We start from the raw sequence: 15,397 nt of genomic DNA, 5'->3' as shown, positions 1-15,397 counted from the left end.
AAACTAGCTAAAAACAACAACTAAAAATATATATATAAAAGCAAAAGCCAACATAAGTGGTGATATTACTGCAGGATGAAGTCACAGCAAGTTGAAAAACAACCTTCACATGTTTAATATGCATGTAAAATAACTAACATCACATGTAAAGCTACGCAAATGCATCTTTGTAGGGCGAATCTCAGAAGAGTCACATTTCAGCCAAAAACTATTAGGTTTTATTTAATCTTTTATTTATGCATGAGGAAAATGAAGAGTTTTCTATATGCACCCTTTATATCTATGACAGGTCGATGACACCAAAAACAACTCATTTATTCACTTAAAGCTCAAATTGAAGTAAATATGAGGGAATAAATGTGATATTTTTAAAGCTACTGTTGTTGGTGTTTTCATATATATATATTGGTGTATTTTGATTGGTTGAGCACCCAGATGAGATTGTGCATGCTTTCGATAAAATCATTTCTATATTTACCATTTAAAATGACATTTTCCATAACAATACACACATTCTGAGCCTATATTATACTCAATTTGATGCTAAATTATTGTTAAATATTTGTTTTTGCATGAAAGAGCATAGATATTTAATACGAGTCTCACAATGAAGCCAGGTCAATAATAAAACTCCAGATTTACATCTAAAAAGAAATGCAATACAGTTTGAATGTTATCAGTGCATTAACCTTTAGAATAAAATTTAAAAAACTGATTTCGATAAGTCAATTTCAACCACATTTGTTATGGAAGTGGCACAACACAAGTCTAAATATTATTTAAAATAAAAAAACTTGGATTTTAATTAATTTGAACAAAACTAATTATTCAGCATTATTTTTCCTTCAAGATTTACATCCAAAAACAAAAGTGACCAATCTGAATGTTTAATTTTTTGGGGGGAGAAAAAAACCTTTGATTTTGACAACTCAATTTCAAACTAATATATATATATATATAGTTTGTGAACATTTGTTCATTTGCTTCAGATTGGTCACTTTTGTTTTTGGATGTAAATCAAAATGAAGCAAATGAAGACTGAAGCAAATTTATTTTGTCACTTCCATAACAAATGTTCGAGATCTATAACGTTTTATATGTATATATATATATATATAGTTTGAAATTGAGTTGTCAAAATCAAAGGTTTTTTTCTCCCCCCAAAAAATTAAACATTCAGGTTGGTCACATTTATTTTTGGATGTAAATCCAAATGAAGGTTTAATTTTTTGGGGGTAGAAAAAAACTGTTGATTTTGACAACTCAATTTCAAACTATATATATATACATATAAAACGTTATAGATCGTGAACATTTAATTTGAAAGCGACAAAATAAAAGTCTTTATTTGCTTTAAAAAAAAAAAAAAAAAATTTCAACTAACCTAATTATTTAGCATTAATTTTGCCTCAAGCTCTACATCCAGAAACAAATGTGACGGTGTGATCTAAATGTTATCAGTGTGTTTACTTTTCAGAGAGGAAAAAATACATTTTATTTTGAATTTTACATTAAAGATCGTGAACATTTTTCAATTTCTAACAAAAAAAAATGATTTAGCATTAATTTAGCATTAAAGATCATGCATATTTGTTACTGAAGGGACACAATAAAAGTCTTAATATTCTTTAAGAAAATAAAAACGTTTGATTTTTGATTGAAATGTGACAAAAACATGAAATTCTCCAAAGTTTATTTCCAAAAAAAATCAGAATTTTCCATCCAAAAATAAGAGTGAGCCAATCAGAACATTACCGCAAGCATATTTGTACACGCTTTCCTCATTACATCAGGCGTTTCACTCCAGATTATTATAGTTGTATTATTTTAAGCTGTTTATAGACTTGATTTCCTCATATTTTATTGTAAATCTGACGGTATATTTGATAATAAACACCAGAAGCATGCAGCAAAGCAAAGCTGTTAATTTAACAACTCTTCAATGACATTCCCAATACATCATTAGTGGTTATTAATATTCAGATTGAGATCGAGTGTATAAATCAGATGAATGCCGCAGCATTAATGAACAACTGTTAAATCAATAAAAACCTTTAATAAAAAGATCCACACGCTAAATGTGAACAGTACAAAAACAAATGGGTTTAAAATGAAAGGTATTGCCTGGTTTTGCCTCACTGCGTCTCAGATTTCTTCTTGTTTTTCTTCAGGAATGACGGCGTGCGAAACTTCTTCTTCTTCTTTGATGGGGATTTGTTGGGCGATTCGTCGCTGCCGGCTGCATCATCCCCGGCGACAGGCTCCTCCCCTTCAGGTTGAGGGGCGGAGCCGGTCTGTCCAGAGGCGGGGTCTTCTGCTGGGAGGGCGGTGGCTTCGGAGGCTTCATCTGAGGTTAGGTCGGGGAGGGTCTGTCTTAAAGTGGCGGCGTCGCTTTCTTCTTTAAATGTCTGCTCCTGCTTCACTTCTGTGGATGGGAATGAGGAAAACAAATGAGTTTGCACATTAAAGACGAAGTTATGAAGGGAGAATTCAGCGCTCAACAGCTTTAAAAGGGGAAAAAACTCCAGCAGAAGCTTGATTCCTTGCAATATTAATCAGATCGACATCCTGATACAGACGCTAATCATTGGCTTTAATTATTAAACCGCTAAAACGCTGACATTTCAATGCAACTACCAAAAAACAACCAATTTTGGAGTGAATTAAGGGAAAATTTGCATTGTAATTTGAAATGCTCAATGTAAGCAATTATAATCATTCATGTTTTAAAATCCACAACCCTCAAAACCAAACTTGCACAACAATTCGCATGAACTGGAGTTTGATTTTAACAATTAATTGAGCAATTTAATTGTTATTTGTCTTTCGATTAACTATAAATGGTTTATTTTTTCATTCAGCGTGAATTAAGGAAAAAATGGCCTTGTTCCCAAACAGGGATCTTAATGTGAATGAGGGAAAAATAATTGAGTTTGCACATTAAAGATGATGTTATAATGGGAAAATTCAGCGCTCAACAGTTCAGCTTTTAAAGCAGAAACAACTGCAGCAAAAGCTTGAATCCCTGCATGTAAATCAGACATCCGGATACAGACGCTAATCATTAGCTTTAATTATTAAACCACTGCAATCAGTATCTTCAGTCCATTCCTTATCTGTTTTCAAACAAAAAAAAGGAAAATTAAGAAAACGATTTTTCTGTTTTTCTTTTGTTCACAAAAAACGAGAAAAAAAAAAGAGATTTTGACGGAAAAACGACTTTAAAATTCATTATACACATGTAGGCGGTGCTGAAACACCCATTTTCCTATGATTGGTCAACCAATTCTGATCACGTGACGTAGCCCTCAGGAAGGCCTTTATAATAACAATGATGATAATAATAATATTAATAATAATAATAATAATAATAATAACAACAATAATATATGCCTATAATTTATAAATAATAAGCAACCTTCTTGCTGTGAGGTGACAGCGCTACCCACTGCATAATATGGATATGGAATGGACAGAAGATACCCTGATCCGCTACAACACTTGGTTTTCAATGCGATTACCTAAAAAACAACACATTTCGTGAATTAAGGAAAAATTTGCATTGCCAGGGATGTTAATGTAAACAATTATAACCATTAATGCTTTAAACAACAGTTTACATGAACTTGTGTTTTAGGAGTTTAATAATTAATTGATCAATTATTTATTTTTAGATATGACAAAATTGTAATACCAACCAAAGAGTCTGAATTATAGTTAAACAATACAATTAAATATAAAGAAATTTATTTTTTATCTTTTTTAAAGAGATAATTATAATTTACTGTTTAAATTATAAATTACTCTAACTTTCTAGCTGCAAAAGATTACATACTATATACAAGATATAGAATTTTCCTCTCTCTATGTAGTTTTAATGAAATATTCTATTTTATTTTCTATTATATTTTATAATTCATAATTTAATAAATGCAAATATAACTGCTGCAAATTATTGCTTATTATTATTATTATTATTATTATTATTATTATTATTATTATTATTATATAATATAAAGGATTATTATTGCAGAATTATATATCTAAATATACACAACAATTCTGTCTGGTTCTCAAAACCGATTGGCTGATAGCCATGTGATATTCTGCAATTATTAGTATTAATCCACCCTCATCCAGTTTGACAAACATTGCAGCTGTTGGACAACATAATGTACTTTTGAGATGTTTTAGGTGAGAATGGAGAATGTAGTTGTTTAGATCGCAAATATGCAGTTTATTTATAAGGATAGTGCCTGTTTTAAATAATTATAATGTCAGAGATTCAGCGCATCTGCGGCTGTCAGCCTGTCATTGAGCAGAGCAAAGACGGTCACGCCACAAGAAGGCAACAGAGACCACATAATAAGCCCTTAGAGGAGAAAAACTCAGCGTTTTCTTTTCGTATTTCAATCTACAGCTGAACAAATCATTTTAGAACAGGTAAGTGACCCTCTGAGTCGATCTCTCTCTTGTGTATGTTGTAGTGCTGTATTTATACCATAGTAATCTGCTAGTGTTTGCTTTGCTTTGGCTTTTTCAGGGTTAATTATTGTGATCTCCTGATTGCAGCAGACTAATACTGGGAAATCTCTGTAGACTGATGGCATTTCATGCTGTTCAGCCTTATCATCTTAAAATGTGAGCAAGTTTTGTCATCACTTTAGACATTACGCTAGAGAATCATTCAAACACTAGCTCTAAAATGATGTTGGGAAAGTAGCAGTGGTTTCTGCTGTTCTGACATCAGCTGCAGATGTGTATGAATGGAGGAAGAAAGTAGTTCCTCATACAAAAGAATTTGACTTGTGTTGGAATTTTCTATTTATATACACGATTATGCCATCAAACTGTTGTATAAGCGCAATATCACACGAGTGGCAGTGCAATATGGCCGTATATAGTCACTGGTGGGACACTAAGACACTCGGCCTGCGGCCTCAAGCCAACTCACGCCTCCCACCAGTGCTGATATACAGCCACATCGCACTGCTACTCCTGTGATATGTGATGTGATATTGTCATTAAATAAAATATACAATTTAATCCAATACTTCATTATTTAATATTATTTAAATTTGCTATTATATCAAACAAATTAGCACCAATTATTTATTAAACATTAACATCCCCATATGCAAACTATTAAAAAAAGATTTAATCTCCAAATACAATAACAAGCATATCTTAAGGACCCAAAACTCCACTATAATCAACTGTAACAACTAAAATAATCCACATCAGCGTCTCCAGATCAAGCACACAAGCAGCAAAACCGCATCAGCTGAGCTCTTCAATCATAAATACAATCAGAAATCCGACATATTCATATTTACAGAGAGATTTCACCTCTCAGACAAACACCAGTAATAAAGACACACACACACATCTATATGAAAAACTCCCAACGGTCTGAAACCTACAGAGAGAATCAACCACATTCATAAACAGAGAAATATCAATATTACAAACATTCTGCATGACTGGAGAGATACCGGACGCGTAATTTTCATACTTTACCTGGTCTCCTGAAGCATAGCATTAAAATGCGCATTACAGAACCCGCTTTGTTAATATGACAGAGGTTAAGAGAGGAAAAAGCAGAGGTTTCTAGGGAGAGATTTGTTGCTGGAATGATCGCACTGAACTCCAGATCCTTTCAGCAAAATTAAAATGTTCTTAAATGAACAAATCAAATCTTTTTACATCCATTTGGACCGTAAAATTGTGTAATTATTTACCTAATGCCACTTTAAGGATTTTAACACAAACAAAATGTGTATACAGACAAACAAAACTTTGTGAATGCTTCCATTTAATGCATTATATGACTGTGGAGTTTTGATATCCTATATTCTTGTCCATTTATTGTTTACAATTAGGGGAAAAACTGCTATTTAAATTTTAATTATTAAATTAAATTGCACTTTAATATTATAACTTATTTTTTTATAAAATGACATTTTAATTTAATTGCAATAAATATAAACTATAAAGTCAAATTCTAATCAGTAAATTAGAGTTGTAGAATTAATAATGCAAAGAATCTGCTATTATTATAAATATCTTATATTTATATAGCCAAATCCTAACAGATAAATGTTAAGGAAAAAATAATCATTTAAAATTGAATCATTAAAATAAATTGCAATGAAAATTACACTAATATTGTGTTACTCTTTTTAAATTACATTTTAATTGAGTAAATGTAAATTTTAAAGAAATATTCTAATCATTAAATTATAGAATTAATAATGCATCAAAAAGTTTCTGCTAATATTAGAAATATCTTTAAATCCAGTCAAATCCTAATGGATAAATGTTATGAGGGGGAAAAAAACTGCAATTTAAATTAATCGTTAAATTAAATTGCAATAAAGAACACTAAATATATATATATATATTTAATATAAAATGGCATCTTTTAACTGAATTTTAATGAATATGAAGTATAAAGAAATATTCGAATCATTAAATTAGTATTATAGAATTAATAATGCATCAAAAGAACCTGCTAATATTATAAATATCTTTACATCTAGTTAAATCTTTATGGTTAAATGTGATTTGGGAAAGCAATTTAAATTAATCATTCAATTAAATTGCAATAAAAATTACACTGTAATATTATTATATATTTTTAAATGACATTAATTGCATTGTAATAAATATAAACTATAAAAAAAAAATCTAAATTCATTAAATTAAATTAGCATTACAGAATAGTATTGCACCAAAGAGTCTAATATTATAAATATCTTTACATCCAGCCAAATCCTAACGGAAAAATGTTATAGGGGAAAAACAGCAATTTAAATTAATCATTAAAATAAATTGTAATAAAAATTGTACTTTAATATTATTAAAAAATTATAAAATTACATTTTAATGGAATTGTAAGAAGTATAAACTGTAAAGAAATAATCTAATCATTAAATTGAAATGACAGAATTAATAACGCATCAAAAACTTTCTGCTAATATCATAAATCTCTTTACATGCAGCCAACTACTAATGGAGAAATGTGATGAAGAAAAAAAAATGCAATTTAAATTAATCATTAAATTAAATTGCAATAAAAATGACATTTTAACATTAAAGAATTTTTTAATAAAACTGCATCTTTAAATTTAATTTTAATAAATATAAACTATAAAGAATAAATTGAATTGCAATAAAACAACTTATAAAACGATATCTTTAAATTGAATTTAAATTAATAAAAAGAAATTAGTCAAATTAAATGAATACAAAATTAAACCAAATACAAAAATGTAAAAAAGGTAATTAACCATCATTATAATGTTATAAAATGACATCTTAATTGAAATCTAATAAAATATACTATAAACAAAATCTACTCTAAACATTAAATTTAATTTTAATAATATTTTTACTTTAATATTACATTATATTGTTATGGAATTAGATCTTATAATTGAATCTGAATAAATATGAAGAAATAAACAAAAAATAATCATTTTAATCAAATTAAATGAACACAAAAATAAATAAAATTACATTTAAATACATTTTAAAAAGGTAATTAACCAATATTACATCATTTTAAATTACATTTCAATTAAAATAAAAGATTAAAAAAATCTGATCATTAAATTTAATTGCAATAAAAATGCATCTAATATTATAAAATTATATCTTATAATTGAATTGAATAAATATAAACGATAAAAAAAAATAAAATAAATTACAATTAAATACAAAAACAAAACACAATAACCTCACAGTCTAACAGATTAAAATCAACTCAAATTAAACGAGTTAAATCAGACTATTCCAGTCATGACTTGCTTCTGTGATCTGGAGCGGTGCAGATCATCCTCACAAACACTGACTGCAGATCAGCGCCAGAGGACGGATAAAAAACAATGATGATTAGCTGATGAAGCCGTGCGGCGGGGTCAGAAACTCACTATGGTACTTACTATGGTAACAGGTACTCTTTAGCATTTCCATCTCCTGAGTGTGTGACGCGGCCACAGAAGAAAAAGCACAAGTAGAGAGAGAATGTCTATGCAGGTCAATCACAGCCACCGGGTTAAATTAAAAGAAGTGAACAGAAACCATAAAGAGAAAACACACACATACACAGACCACCAGAAATAAAAGAATGGTTGCAGAGCCATTCTTGAAGACCCCAGAGAAATGAGCATGAAGGAGAATGAAGACATTGAAGACTTTACAAGACATTTCCCAGAGCGGATTACACCAGAGAGGACTCAATTATTTATTTCAAAATGACACTGTGTCATAACTACACGTGATATGTAATAGAAGTTCTTTGTTTTCTTGTTAAAACGTGCATCGTCATAGCAGCGGGTTAGGATAAAAACTAATATATATATATATAGTTTAGATGTCATGTGACATGCATCGCTCATCACGTAGATCAGTGGTTCTCAAACTGGGGGTCGCAGAATAATTTCAAGGGGTCGCGAGAGTGATTTAAAAATTGTGTAATTTTTCAGTCATTATAATATATATTTTTCAGTATTATAAGTGAAAGTAAATATTTACAGATTTTATAAAGATATCACTGATGAATTGATAAAGTATTTAGGACACATTCAGGCAGAATGCATCTTTGCACTTGAAACGCAGTGCTCAGGAACAGTTTAAGACTGTTGTCATGTCAACTTGCTGCAGTAAACAAAGCCGGTAACGCTTGTCCTGCCTTCGCACTCTTCTTATTGGCCCACTGCGCTAGACTGAATCATTCAGTCAACGCCTTCTGCCTTCAGATGACAGGAGCTACAACCACGAAAATGTAACGCTCTGAAGATGAGAGAATGAAAACAACACTGACAGATTTAGTTTTAAAAACCAGCTAAAGCTACTAATAATGGCACATCTGATTACTGATCATGTGCTGAACGTTAATCCACCATCTACACTTTTCCAAGAGTGGGTAAAAGGCTTCCATTGGCTTCAAGTCTGCTATGAAAATAACTAAAGCGTACCTGTAAAGTCTGTGGGACGGAACCTTCAGGTAACTGTTTGCCACTGAATCTACACATTTTAAGCACGATAGGTTCTGTTTAATTCTTTATTTTATGGCCAGACGCTGTCAGCTATATGTAAAATTTAACACCACGTACACCATCGCAAAAGGGCTTGCACTGACCAAGATTAAACTAATATTGCAGCTCATGAAAAGAGCAGTATTGCTATTAAAATGATGTCTACAAATAATAAGGTATATGTCAACAGCATCTGTGCAATATCAGACACCATCTGGGAGAACACAGCACAGTTAATGTATTGTTAACAGATTCATTCATGAATTCATGTCAAGCAGTGCGTACAGGGCCGGTGAGCGGTTCGTCCGTGTATCTTTTGGTCACTCAATTATGCTATAAAAATGTGTTTTGTTGTGATAACGGGATTTCATTGAGACATATTTTCCTCACGCATGCATATATATATTTTTTGCTTGTTAGTTTTGATTAGTGTTGATTTCAAATGCAATAAATCTGTCTATAAAACTTAAAATGAGTTATTTTTATTGTTTGGATATGCTTTGGTAGTGCGGGGTCGCGAGTTCTTGACGATCTTACATCGGAGGTCGCTGGCTTTAAAGTTTGAGAACCACTGACGTAGATAACTCCACTGTCTAAACACACTAGTTTAGAAGTGAGCGCCACCCGCTGTAAGTGTTCTCCGTATTTTTGGTTAGTAGAGTAGATTTAGTTATAGCGTGAAAACGCTGAAGATGTTGTGTTTGTTTATTTTCTGTTAGATAGTTTAGAGGGTTATATTAGCTAGATTTGGGTGTTTTGCTATATTGCTTTCATTTATTTGGCGCCACTTAATTCTCGTTTCCCCAAACATAATATACGTTGATTTATTCTCTTTTGTGTGATATTGTAAATAATACTTTTTTCTTTTCTGTTTGACTTCTTTCACTATTGTAAATAAATTCACTTATTTTTGCTGTATTTGTTGTTGTGTTGAAATTTTGCCACCAACTCACTACAAATTTTAACCACCTTAAATGTTACCTCTTAAACCCTAGAGCAAAACTATGAAGTCGTAACATATATATAAATATATATATATATTTAGAAACGGTTTCCATTTCTGTGACGTCATGGCAAAACAACAGCATAAACTACTATGACAATGATAACCTCAGGTACTGATTATGTGCTTTATTCAGTGTTAAATGCTACCAATATGAGTCATTTCCCAGAGATGATTACAATGGAATTACTTACAATAAGCTCCATACTAAGAATTAACTACAACTGCACTGATTTAGTATATTAAAATAAAACTATTATTAGCCCTCCTGTGAAATTTGTAGTCTTTTAAATTAGTTTCTTCAAGTGCAGTTTAAAGAGCCACTATTATGAAGACTTTATACGACATTTGCCAGAGCGGATTCCACCGGAGAGGACTCAATTACTTACTTTAAACTGCACTTTACTTTCTTTAAACTGACACTGTCTTTTTCACATTAAAATGCACATCGTCGTCACAGATGGTTAGTATAAAAACCTCAAAAAATTTATCTATTTTAGAAACGGTTTCCATTTCTGTGACGTCACGGCAAAACAACAGCATAAACTACTATGACAATGATAACCTCAGGTACTGATTATGTGCTTTATTCGGTGTTAAATGCTACCAATATGAGTGAAGAGAGGATTATGCCAGAAATATTTACAATAAACTGCATACTAAAAATTAACTACAACTGCACTGATTTATTATATTAAAATAAAATCATTATTAGCCCTCTTGTGAAATTTGTAGTCTTTTTTCAAGAGCTGTTTAAAGAGCCCCAATTATGAAGACGTTAGAAGACATTTTCCTGAGCGGATTACACCGGAGAGGACTCAATTATTTACTTTCAACTGCACTTTACTTTCTTTAAAGTGACACTGTGCCATAACGACATGTGATAGAAGCTATCCATTTCACATCAAAATGTGCATCATCATCGCAGATGGTTTGGATAAAAACTCAATTTTATTTTAGTTTAATTTATATCTTCTATTTCTGTGACGTTGCTGCAATGTAATGCATACAGCCAATGTAATGCTGCACTATTAAAAATACTATATTAATTTATATATTTATCAACATTACATTTATGTTGTATTATATTAACATATCTATTAACATTTACTATGATAAATGATTTTACAAATAAAAAAAAAAGCTGCTTTACCATGCATGGGTTTTCTTAATGCTATTTGGACTGTCATATTTGACTGAAAATGGGTATATATCACATAGTCAGGATAATAAAGTTTCAGATGTGCTGCAGTTTTAATTAGAAGCTATCTTTAAACTGGGCTTGCCAAAAGATTATTTTATCTATCTACCCATCTATCTATCTGTTTTTAAGATGGGTGTAATCCTTAGTAATAAAGACCAAATGGGGTCAGATGAACACAAAATAAATAATGTAAAGAATAAATAAATAAATAAAAAGTAGCAACCTGAAAAAAAACACAAAACAAAAATGTAATGTCATCTTCTCTTAAACATTCTGATGATTAAAAATAATAAAAATATTTCTTAATACATAGCAAAAAAAACTATATAAAATAAAAAATATATTATTTTTATACTTTTTAATTTTGTATATTTGTTTTTATGTTTTTAAAAAAGTATATTCCTTGAAAAAATTAAATAAAAATACAAAAAAATCTAAATCAAAGTACCTCATATAAAAAATACTTTTCCAAAAGGTTTAGATTGCTTGAAAACATAAATTAAAAAAATATGTATTTTTACCTTTTCAAAAAACTAGATAGATGGATGGACGGACGGATAGATAAATATGTGGATGGACGGACGGACGGATAGATAAATATGTGGATGGATGGATGGATGGATGGATGTGTTTTTATATGGATGGATGGACGGATGTGTTTTTATATGGATGGATGGACGGATGTGTTTTTATATGGATGGATGGATGGACGGATGTGTTTTTATATGGATGGATGGACGGATGTGTTTTTATATGGATGGATGGACGGATGTGTTTTTATATGGATGGATGGATGGACGGATGTGTTTTTATATGGATGGATGGATGTTTTATATGGATGGATGGATGGATGGATGTTTTTATATGGATGGATGGATGTTTTTATATGGATGGATGGATGGATGGATGTTTTTATATAGATGGATGGATGGATGAATGTTTTTATATGGATGGATGGATGGATGGATGTTTTTATATGGATGGATGGATGGATGGATGTTTTTATATGGATGGATGGATGGATGGATGTTTTATATGGATGGATGGATGGATGGATGTTTTTATATGGATGGATGGATGGATGGATGTTTTTATATGGATGGTTGTTTTTATATGGATGGATGGATATGTTCTTAGATAGATAGATAGATAGATAGATAGATAGATAGATAGATAGATAGATAGATAGATAGATAGATAGATGATCTGACATTAAAAAAGCGATATATATTTAAGCAATCCATATTTAACATTTCTGTACAGACGTCATGTTTTGATTTTCGATTGGTCTCACGTAATCACTTGATGTGATTTCGCAGGTCAGTTCACCAAGCTTGCACTATTCAAATGCAGCGAATTACGAAATTTCCGATCTACCGTGTTCACATGCGTATGAATAGAGGGCTAAAAGTGCAGCGTGACTGGGGCTTTAGTCCCTTATTTATCAGGAGTCGCCACAGTGGAATGAACGGCCAACAATTCCAGCATATGTTTTACACAGCGGATGCCCTTCCAGCTGCAACCCAGTGCTGCGACATTATTTAATCAAATTAATTTAAAACAACTTAATAAATTTAATGGAAATATTCACATAAAAACACTGTCTGGCCAGATTATTTTAAAATATTAAAATTAAAAGTAAAAAAAGTGGACAGTAAACAAACAAAACATCACTGACCCCCCTTTGATCTGTTATTACCGACAGCAATAAATGTCTGAGACAGTTAATGAACAGGCTCACAGACAGACAGACAGAGACTAGCAGTGCTGTAGAGTCGGCTCATGCTCAGAAACACTTGGTCAGAGCAGAAAAACACACACACCTTCATCCACACGCACAGGTGAGCTGGGCGGAGTGCAGGTGCTGCTGGGAACTTTCCCTTCTTCAGTCTCCAGCGTCTGACCTGCAGAAAACACACACCAAATTACAGTACACACACTAAACACACACACACAACACTGCTAGAATTCAGCTTTCAATATTCATTATAGCAATGCACTTTTTACACATTGACATATCTGTGACCACTCTAACCATCATTTGCCTTCGCCTTTCAGATCTTTTTCTTGGTCTAGCACATCATTCCTTTACAAAAACTGTTCCTGAGGCCTTCCATTTCCTCACTATATTTCTGACTGTGAAGATAGAGGCTTTTAATCTTTGTGGTAGCTTTTGTGCATCCTCCTAATTCATGTTTATGAATTACCCTCGTTTTTAGGTCATTAGGAAGTTCTTTTGAGGTTCCCATGTTGCTACTTAGTGGTTTACAATAAGAGTCACAACTGTCAATCAGCTATCTTAACCTTTTTCATGATTGGCTGCACCTGTGTTAGGATTGTTAAGGTTCACAGTCACTCAAATCAATTTTGTGTTGTAATCAATCAGCATATAGGCTGCATTTATACTGCCTGGGTCAAGTGACTCAATTCAGATTTTTTCACCCATGTGGCACAGATCGTATAGGGCCATGTACGTGTAAGCAGGAACAAATCACATGGATTCCACTTAACTCAAATCAGATTCAGGCCTTGTTCATATGTGAATAAAGTGATTTATCCGATATGAATCAGATCTGAGCTGTGTAAATGCAGACAATCGGATAGGAGTCAAAATTGAAGGAATTGACTATCAAGATCTGCAGCGTAAATGCAGCCTAAGTGACTACAGGTTTTTGAAATCCACACAAAAGAGAGGGTGCCCAAACTTTTGCATAGCCTATTTTTTAGTTTTAATTTAATTTCACACTTCTCAATGCTGCTACATTACGTATTTCTGCCTGAAAAACATGACATTTTCTAGCTTTCTCTAGAAACCGAATGGCATTTCACTGCGATCTTCTCTTATAGAGAGCACATTATTATGCAGGCACAGAGGGGTGCCCAAACTTTTGCATAAGACTGTATGTTCAAGTTAGAGTACTAAAATTCTAAAAGTTCAATAAAATAAAAATAACATTTTGAAAATGACCTTTAAAAAACACCAAAATGAATTAAAATTAAAATAAATTGTAAAATATAATAATAATAATAATAATAATAATAATAAATTATATTAAATAACCCTGGTTGACTTGAATTTGATTAATTAAAAAAATCATTATGTTCATTAAGTTTTATTCTTCTATTTTTCTGTGTGTGCCTTTGTAATAAAGCATTTCAAGAAAACAATCTTTTTATAATTATCATATTAATAATTATAAAAATAAATAAATAAATAAATCACTATTAAGATTGAAATAGATATTTGACAAACTACCTATTTAGTATTATTAATTGTTAACTATACTATCTAAAAATAGAACTAAAATCTATTAACAGAGATTAATAATATAGTAAATAATACTGGCCTGACTTGAATTTGGTTAATTCCCATTTTAAAAGTCCTATGATACGTTTTGTCTTCGCATTGTCGTACTGTTTGCCCTTTGAGAAAACAAAATTAAGTTTCATATGAAAAAAATAATTTGAATTAACAACAATACATTCATAAAACAAGCAAAACCACAGGGAATAAATGCTGAAGATGTGAGAAAGCAGATTGTCACCACCTGCACACCAGAGTTTAGTCAAATCTGAGTTGATTTTCAGAAACGTCCATTAGAGACACCAGAATCAGCTTTATTAGTGCAAGAAAAGCCCCCAAAAAAATCCCCAGACCGTCTCCAGAAGACGAAGAGATTAAGTCCAGAATTGGGATTAAAAGGACGAGGGTTTCAGTCTGTATGCACAGGGGGGATTGTAGGATGGGGCGCAGGTTGGGACGGGTATAGAAAGGAGTGCTGGATCACCAGAAGAAAGAAAGAGCCAGGTAAAGTCACACACAGGACAGAGATGATGCTTTTCCACTGTTTTACCACTCGGTTTGGCTCAAGTTTGATTTTCCACTGCAGTTTACGATGCTTCAGGGTGAACAGAAATGTAGTATTTAGAGATTTAAGTGCTCGATTAATGGGGGAATTCGTAATTATGATTATTATGGACAATACTGTAATTATGGATTATTTAAAATGATTATGAGCCATATGACCAAAACCTTTACAGATATATGGACACACAATAAATGAGAATTGAGTATGAATATTTGTTGTCAATTTCTTAGTGGATCTGTCTGTCTGTCCATCTATCTCTAGACAGACAGATAGAACGACA

The 15,397-nt window shown here is 31.6% G+C and overlaps 1 protein-coding gene across 8 annotated transcripts in view; it reads right to left on the bottom strand.

Annotated features, from left to right (window-relative positions):
• Positions 1-2,036: 2,036 nt before the first annotated feature.
• The window catches only part of add1 (adducin 1 (alpha)), a 106,252-nt gene continuing 92,891 nt past the window's right edge, over positions 2,037-15,397 (bottom strand). For 7 of the 8 annotated variants that reach the window (XM_056447118.1, XM_056447119.1, XM_056447123.1 and 4 more), the window contains 2 exons: positions 13,072-13,152; positions 2,037-2,425 (listed from right to left, as the gene is read on the bottom strand). In XM_056447118.1, the coding sequence (XP_056303093.1) occupies positions 2,136-2,425; positions 13,072-13,152 (371 nt within the window). In that variant the 3' untranslated portion in view covers positions 2,037-2,135. Of the gene's footprint in view, positions 2,426-7,946; positions 7,981-13,071; positions 13,153-15,397 lie in introns of all 8 variants that reach the window. The other variant, XM_056447124.1, reaches the window with a different exon arrangement.

This window comes from Danio aesculapii, chromosome 21 (genome assembly GCF_903798145.1).
Source record: "Danio aesculapii chromosome 21, fDanAes4.1, whole genome shotgun sequence".
Taxonomy (NCBI): Eukaryota; Metazoa; Chordata; class Actinopteri; order Cypriniformes; family Danionidae; genus Danio; species Danio aesculapii.
This window is presented reverse-complemented; position numbering and strand designations above follow the sequence as displayed.